The sequence below is a fragment of the Papilio polytes genome, unplaced genomic scaffold (assembly GCF_000836215.1).
Source record: "Papilio polytes unplaced genomic scaffold, Ppol_1.0 DF821289.1, whole genome shotgun sequence".
NCBI classification, from domain to species: Eukaryota; Metazoa; Arthropoda; class Insecta; order Lepidoptera; family Papilionidae; genus Papilio; species Papilio polytes.
Window position 1 is genome coordinate 2,589,429 of NW_013527915.1, and position 8,705 is coordinate 2,598,133.

The following is an 8,705-nucleotide window of genomic DNA, read 5'->3' on the forward strand; positions in this document are numbered from 1 at the left end:
TCAATTAAGGGTAGGCAACGCATCTGCAATTGCGGATGTTTATGGGCAGCGGTCGCTTTTCATTTCGGTGGATTCAGGTGGCAGCTTGCTCATTTCCCCTTACATTATACAAAATCTATCGGCTGGCGACACGTATTTACAATCAACTGGAATCCTTTACCTATCCAAACTAGATAGAAAGATACGATTCGACATTGGGGAAAGGGTCAATCCATAAAAAGCAGAATAACATTTAATAACAATGTAAACTTCAATAAGTACATCTGTTTCATTGTATACGTTATATTAAACAAAGTAAATAAAACGTTTGATATAATGTGTATAGAAGTCAATGAAACCTTACATTACTGTAACTATAAGATTGTATTGTAGTTTCTATGGCTTACCTCGATCTCAATCTATTGGCAAAAAGCGGTAAAATAGATTAATATTACTGATGAGAAATTAAATACCTACATACCAGTATTAGTAGTTAAATCTATGTTATGTTAACACGAATGTATAAGATACGAAGGGATTATATTAGAGGAAGTTTGTGAGTAGCGCCAGTGGTTGGTTAAAAGGTTAGCACGGTATGTCCATGTTATGAGGAGGGATTATGAATCGCATGTAAAAATGGCGTTAGTTATGTATGTGGAAGGGTACGCTGGTAGAGAGGTAGACCAAGAAAGAGATGGATGGCTTGCGGGAAAGTAGGCTCAAGAAGGGAGTGATGACGGATGATAGGGTTATTTGGAGGACGAAAGCCCGGCGTGTCGACTCTACGGGAGTAGGATAACGTAGGGGAAATGATGATACCTGTAGTTACATCATGACAACATTACCTATACAGTTAATAAATTACGATGCCTGTAATACAAAATACATATCAAAAACATTTCATTTTTCACTGACACGTAGATATCGGAATTTATTCCAAGTAGCCACCAAAACGGCTGGTACTATTTCGATGAGACTTTTAGATTAGAATGGGATACTTCCCAATCTTATCTATGCAAGAACTAACATCAGCCATCATCTGCCCACTGTTAAACAAACACGAGAATAACAGGCTATTTGCTTTTTTTTTTTTAATTCCACGCTGATAAAGTTGCAGGCACCAGCTAATGCATAATAGAAGTCTTGTAAATGCATACTTTGACCTGCTTCATACAAATATCTGCAGAGGTAACCCGCATTGCGTATTTTGGAAATACCACAAAATTAAAATCGGATATTAACGATTAAAAATTATTATGAGTCAATAAATTCTATGTAGTTCTTGATCAGAATTTAATATAAATAAATTAGACAAATGATATTAAAAGATTGCTTAAAAATAACTACGAGGACAATGTGAAAAGAAACATAATTTTAGTTTTTTCAACAAGCGTGGTAATAACTAAGATTGTATATTACATTAGAAGATCTGTAATTAGTACATATTCTTATGAACTATATGCCTTCTTTGATATAAGAAAATAAGAGTTTTATATAAACATAGTCAGACATTAACATTGCAGTCGCACTTTTAAACAATTTGCCACGCCTAACTCTGAAAAACCGATTGATGAAATTATAATAATTAACATTATATTGGTTATTGGTTATAAATATTTTCCACATTTTCCATTGAAAAGATGAATTTAAAAAATGCTACAATTACAAAATACATTTCTTTGTCCTTCTAAATGTAATTTATTCAGTCAGTCTAATTAGTTATATGACATGGAAAAAACTACATGAAAAAATCACAGCAATATTGATTTTGAAAGAAAGGTATAGGAGGAAATTCGCCATCTCTGCCTTCATTTCCGATATCTACGCTACTGTTTTGATTGTTGATTGTTGATTATTACAGTATATTTAAAAATATTATAAAAAAAATAATACTTGTACCAACTTAACAATTTACGTAAACTGTTCAAATACGTCACTAGCGTTGTCACTTACCTTGAACTAAGATTCGTGTTTACAGACGTCTATACACCATTCTATACAAAAATAAACATTACACAAAAAAAACTCTCAAATACGAAAATTATAAAAAAAAAATTCCATACTTCGCTAGAGGCCGAAGACCCCATAAATAGGCTTGAGCCACACACGAAAACCGAACACTGGTTCGAATTTAGAACAAATAACTTTTAATATCGACAAACAATCGATAATTTCACGTGTCCACGAGACCAGTATCGGCCGAGCACCGAGGAATGTGCCAACGTTACTGATCACCTCTACATCCCAACTCAATACCTCGTGTTTGCAAAACAAACGTCGCCCGACGGCAATTTTAACCGGACGCTACTGGATTATTGGATATTAACATTGCTTAGGGATGGCGATCTTTGGCTCTTTAAATAAAAATACAGGTAAACTATTAACCTTTTACTTTCTTTCTGTTACAGCTTAAGTCGTAGAAATTTGTACCAAAAATCGTGTACAACTTTTGTAAAAGCGAGATTCCGACGGACGAGAAAATCGTCAGCAGCACACGACTGAATTACAGACTGCAGACAGCAATATCTTGCAGTATTAATTTGTACAAAACCGACTCTGATATACGATTACAACTACCGCGTTTCATATCAGACAGACATATCTCTCACATTAGAATCTGGCCTTGTCTACTGTTTGTCAACATTAAATTTTGTCAGACAATGCCAACTTCACCTCCCTCAAATCGAATACACCTAACTTATAGTACACATATCATAAAGTGTCAACATTATCTGAGTTATCACCTATACTCATAAAACCATAAACCATTTAATACCCCAATAAAATTGACGTAATTTATTGCAACAGTAACGCCCACTGAAGTCAACATTGCACGTGCAAACCATCTTAGATCTCAATAGATGGTACAGTACTGACAGCAATGTATAAACCCTCTAATCCAAGATAACGAGACACACCGACAAACTAACACACATAGAGCAAACACCTGGTCATATATCTTGCAATAAAGACTAAACGTTATAAATGCAGTATTGGCTTAATTCTAAGTACTTTTAGATCATAATTCATTACCCATTGGTATCAAAACTGAGAAAGGAACTCTACTTATTTGTTGAGTTATAAAAATTTCATATTTCGTCTTTTTGAATTTAGCTGTAATCGCTAATAACTGAAAAGCCGGTAAAAAAATGCAATGAAACGCGCTCTCGAATCGAATCTCTTACGTTCAGTTTTGGGATGTATTTCAAAGTTGATTTATCACAGACTATTTACGATATATGAATAAGAAACATAAAAACATATTCAGTAAGCAACCCTACGCATTCCGATATCCGACACAAGTCTGCGTATCGATCGAGAGCTCACACGTTACTCACAATGAACCGCTTAACCCAAACAGCTGTCCTTGGCTACTTAGACACGATCCGGTTATATCCAGCTCCTACTGCATTATTGTTTCTATACACTCACGTGACCTCACTTCCCACCTGGCTTCCGTTACCTTTCGGTTAATTATAAGACTTTTTTTTACCCTTCAGCATAGTGTTGTCACTCCAATTTTTTTGTTGATTTTTTATTATTGAGACTGCATAATCGGCTTTCGATTTCTTTTTTTTTCACTTCGTGAAAACACATTGCTTTTCTAGTTAAGTATATGCGATTTTATTGATTTCTTGTACATTTGGGATGAGAAATGCCAACTAAAACTACATGGGTTAGTGGCGATGGAACGTGACGCTTCGTCGCTTATAAATTAAACACGTGATGGCGTGCGACCACTATCAAATTCAGTCTCGCGTCACATTCGCGTTAAACTTAGAGGTGCAGAATAAAGAAAATACTATGTGCATACAAAAGTGAGATAATCAAATAGATGCAAAACACTATGCCTTACAGCCTACCCATTTATAGAGGTCAATGGACTTTGTAAAAAGCTAAAACTATGAACATAGGTGAAAACTAAAAGGATGATAGGTGGAAATAGTCTTATGTTTAATACAATTTTTGTTTAAAATATCTAACTTTTTTTTTAACATTATGACTTGTAATTTGCTATTACCAATAATATATTTGTATTTGTTAATTATAATTGTTTTATTCGAAAATGTTACCTTAAATTTTCTTGTACCTTTTTTAATAGTTTCAAAATAACTCATTAATTGTAATGTATTTTTTTGTTTTCTTTGTGTAGACATTAAAAGAATTATAATGAAGTATTGGGGAAGGAATTGGCTTTTGTGACACAGGGCGACCTACTAGAGGAGCCAAGACTTTCATGAAATGTATGCAAAAGAGACAACAAATGAATGAATTATTATTATTATTATTTGTATCAAAGGGTAGAATAATATTTTCGAGACAGGTATAAGACAATAGTATATAGTTATTTTCTGTCTCTAATGTTTAAGGATATGTCTAATATACCTTAATAACTATATCTGCAGTCAAGTGTGATCTGTAATGAACACCAGTTGTTTATGTACTTTGAATTATTTCAAATTTTGAAAATGACTTCGATGACTCATAATATCTTTCAGGATTTCAGTAAAAATCAACTAAAGTAGTTTATGAAAGGACAGTTTAAAACTATGTAAATATGAGTATTTTTAAATTTCTATATGGCATGTAATGTGAAGCTTTATTTATGTAAACATTTTTATGGATTGTAGGTAGGCAGATATAATATTTTTTAATTATGTTATTTGAATTAAAAAAAATATTTTATTTATTCTAGATAAGCATATATTATAAATAGATATACAGGCTAATACAATTTTACTTATGAATTAATAAAAAGCATAAATTATTTTGTGATTGAGAAACTGTGAGAGAAACTTGTAGAAATTAACAAAAAAAAAATAGTGTATTGATTAAAATAATACTCTTATTAGATTTAAACCATTGAAGTAGAAACAAATGAAAAATTCAAACGTGCGTAAGAAACGTCCTTTAAAATTTGACTTACCGCCTGTGATATATCTGGAAGTGAGTGTCGTGGAGTGGTGTCGGCATACAGTGTTGTACGCTCTGTTTGCTCTCCCATAGCAAGGTAATCAGGACGCAAAAGTGGCCAAGCAGGGTCAGAAAACGCGCTGGTATTATAGTTTCGGCGCCTCTCATGCCTAAAGAAAAATTAATCCATATAGAGGCATTAAACTAATAGTAATCAAATACAGAATTACAACGGTAAAGCAAATACATAGTTGCATCACGTAATTTGCTGACATACTTAGATCAATTTCGAGAAAAATATTATTCTTTGTATCGCAGATTTAAAATTCCCCAAGCCACCAATTTTGATGTCACCGTCGCTGTCACCATGACAACGTTGAATGTTGCTATTAAACTTTTTTAAATTAATTAACATGTATTTTAAAAATTGTAAATGTGTCACTGAACCCCTTTTCTTTATTTTTGCTATTAATCAATAAGTAAAAATAATTTTGTAAATAATCAGTTTAGTAGTTAAAACTCACAGAAAGTTCATGAAAAAATTTTTCATTTGGGTAACATTGTTTGCAGAGCAAGTAAGTTCGGAAACCTAACTTTTTGGAATTCACAGCTTAAAAAAAGTCTTATCTTTTAATATTTGAAAATAAATGATTAACGCTTTCTCTGTACAAGTATATGAATATGATATATAATTATAAATCAGAACATACAACATAAAATCATATACTTTCTTACATAAATAGAAATCAAACAATTGGTTTGTTCTGAAACCAACATCTTAAGTTCGGGCGGTATATTTCTGTCATTGTCATTTGCATTAAAATAAATAAAAGCAATATATTCCTATTTTCAGCATATTTTTAACACAACTAGCTTACCACCAACATAAATGAAGCTTCTAAAGCCCAGTTGGGTTAATCATGATGGTATGTTTTATGATTTTGCATGATAATTTCGAATCTATGTCGTGTTTTGATTTTCAAACAAAACTTTGTTTTTATAGATAAGCCAATATTTTCTGTGGATATTCATCCAACGGGAAAACGTTTTGCTACTGGTGGACAAGGCGGGGACTCCGGGAGAGTTGTTGTTTGGAACTTAAACTCTGTTTTATTTGAAACTGTTGAAGTGGACCCAAATGTACCCAAAATGCTCTGTCAAATGGATAATCACTTAGGTTAGTAGCCAATTTACATATAATGGAAATCAGATTTATTTTACAATCTTGATTGTGTGCAAATTATTATAATTAATATTTGTATAATGGCACACCAATATTAAAAATTAAGTTTATTTTGTGTCATGACAGAATCAATTCATCATTATTCATCTAATGTCTAAAGAAATTTGTTAATATATTCCAGCTTGTGTGAACTGTGTGCGGTGGAGTAATGGTGGCCGATACCTGGCATCAGGGGGTGATGACCGACTTGTGATGGTGTGGGGACTGAGTGTTGCTCCATCAGCTCCTGGGAAACACAAAGCCGAGACATGGAGATGCTTAGCTACATTAAGAGGACATGCTGGTATGTTACAATATATTAAAGAAATTTAAAAGTAAAAGAATTACAATTTCTACTATAATAAAGCAAGAAAACAGATATCAATGTCATTTATTTTGTTTCTAATTAAAATTATAAATATGAAAGTTTATATGGATGGATAGATGTTTGTTACTATATATATACAAAATGTAAAACATACTCTGGAATGAAATGTTATAGGCCACTTACAAAGATTTTTTTTTAATTCTGAACAATAAAATCACAGGCAAAAACTAATTGATTAATGTTAAAAATAACAGATTTCAATTGTGAAATATATATTTTTTTAAAATCTAAATCTACAGACTCTTGGTTTATACTCTTTTTTGCACAGTTTGCCTTTTTTTTTTTTGGTTGCATATTCCTTCTTAAATTAAAGAGTTCCTTTTGTTTATTACAAATATATACATTTTTTATATAACTTTATTAATATTTAATGTTCCGGTAAATATATGTGATATATTTTAGGGGATGTCCTAGACCTAGCATGGTCACCACTAGATAAATGGCTGGCAAGTTGCAGTGTTGACAATACTATTATAATATGGAATGCAGTGAAGTTTCCGGAGATGGTCTGTGTACTCAATGGACATAAAGGTCTAGTCAAAGGTGTTGCATGGGATCCTGTGAGTAGTTATTCTGTTGTCCTAATTAGGAAATAAATTTGCCTAGGATTAGCTTTTTTTTCTATATGTTGTTTTTATTTTTATTTGATTAATTTTAGGTTGGTAAATATTTGGCATCTCAATCTGATGACAAATCACTAAGAGTATGGAAGACCGCGGATTGGGCACAGGAAACTGTTATAACAGAGCCATTTGAGGAATGTGGTGGTAAGGTTTATTTTATTTTAGCAATTAAAATGGAAACATTGTAATCAACAGCTTCTGATATTGGTTATCGAATTACATTTTATTCCACAACAGAACAAATGTCAAAGACTGCAAGGGCGGATCCAGCTTATGCGCCAGGGGGGTCACATAGTTGTGTTTAAGTCAGCTTGACAAAACATGTAAATATATTTTGTCAAGCTCTTGACCAACCAGCTCGGGGGTGGGGGGGTCATGACCCCCATGACCGCCCCCTGGATCCGTCGTTGAAAGAGTGAGAGTAGGTGCTAGTTGTAAAAACTCCACCTACAACTTGGTAAACCATACAAATAAATGCAAAAATTTATATACATCAATGTTTGCTACTATGTTTCTGCAAAAGTCTTAATGGAAATAATCTCCACGAAACTTGTCATAGATTAGAACATACTTTAGAAAAACAGAGACTACTTTTTAATTTTTTTGACCAATTACCAAAAAGAAGGAGGTACTCAATCCGTCTGTATGTTTTTTTATAATCATTGTATTGAAGTCAGTCAAAAGCTAGTGTATAGATGTTTATATAGAAAGGAAAATTGCCTTGGTGTGCCATCAGACTTGGAGGCCATTGCATTGGCTCTTGTTATGTACAAGGTAGTGGTAGAAGGAAATGTATCTGAGTGTGGTGTGATGTGGTGTTGTGCTGCGGCGATCAGGCACGACGCACGTGCTGCGCCTGTCGTGGTCTCCGGACGGGCAGTACGTGCTGTCGGCGCACGCGATGAACGGCGGCGGGCCCACCGCGCAGGTCGTGGAGCGCGACGGCTGGCGCTGCGACAAGGACTTCGTGGGCCACCGCAAGGCTGTCACCTGCGCTGTGAGTACCAACATACATCATCATCTTTCTCCTTATCCTACACCCGTTGGCTCGACGCAACTCCGCATCACTCCCTTTTTGATTATGTCACCTTTCACGCAATCCATCCATCTTTTTCTAAGTCTACCTCTACCGGTGTACCCTTCCACACTCATCACTAACATTCTCCTTGTAACACGCAATTCATCCCTCCGCATAACATGTCCATACCATGCTAACTTTTTATTCCTTACTTTACCAACATACATACATACATACATATTTCATTGTGATTTCATTCTGTCGTACTAATAGAACCCGCAGTGGGCCAGCATGGTTGACTAAAGCCTAGTTACCCCTTACAGGGAAGGCTCCAACTCTCTAGGGACATATAGTGAGCTGGTGATGATGAAATATTAAGAATGCAAATGTTTGACCATATATCTTTGAAACGGCTGCACTGTTCTTGATGAAATTTAGTATAGAATATATATTTTACCAAATAGGTTTCTTTAATTTTACTTACATTTTTAATTATAGTATTCCTTACTCATCTGAAATTATAAGAGATAAATATCCCAAATAGTACAGATTTTAGTCGTA

At 33.9% G+C, this 8,705-nt stretch overlaps 1 protein-coding gene across 1 annotated transcript in view; it reads left to right on the forward strand.

Annotated features, from left to right (window-relative positions):
* The first annotated feature begins 5,639 nt into the window (after window positions 1–5,639).
* Window positions 5,640–8,705, forward strand: part of LOC106109098 (chromatin assembly factor 1 subunit FAS2) — a 6,178-nt gene continuing 3,112 nt past the window's right edge. The window contains exons 1-6 of the mRNA XM_013290501.1: window positions 5,640–5,819; window positions 5,897–6,070; window positions 6,258–6,419; window positions 6,906–7,063; window positions 7,162–7,270; window positions 7,963–8,123. Of these exons, the coding sequence (XP_013145955.1) occupies window positions 5,783–5,819; window positions 5,897–6,070; window positions 6,258–6,419; window positions 6,906–7,063; window positions 7,162–7,270; window positions 7,963–8,123 (801 nt within the window). The 5' untranslated portion in view covers window positions 5,640–5,782. The remainder of the gene's footprint in view (window positions 5,820–5,896; window positions 6,071–6,257; window positions 6,420–6,905; window positions 7,064–7,161; window positions 7,271–7,962; window positions 8,124–8,705) is intronic.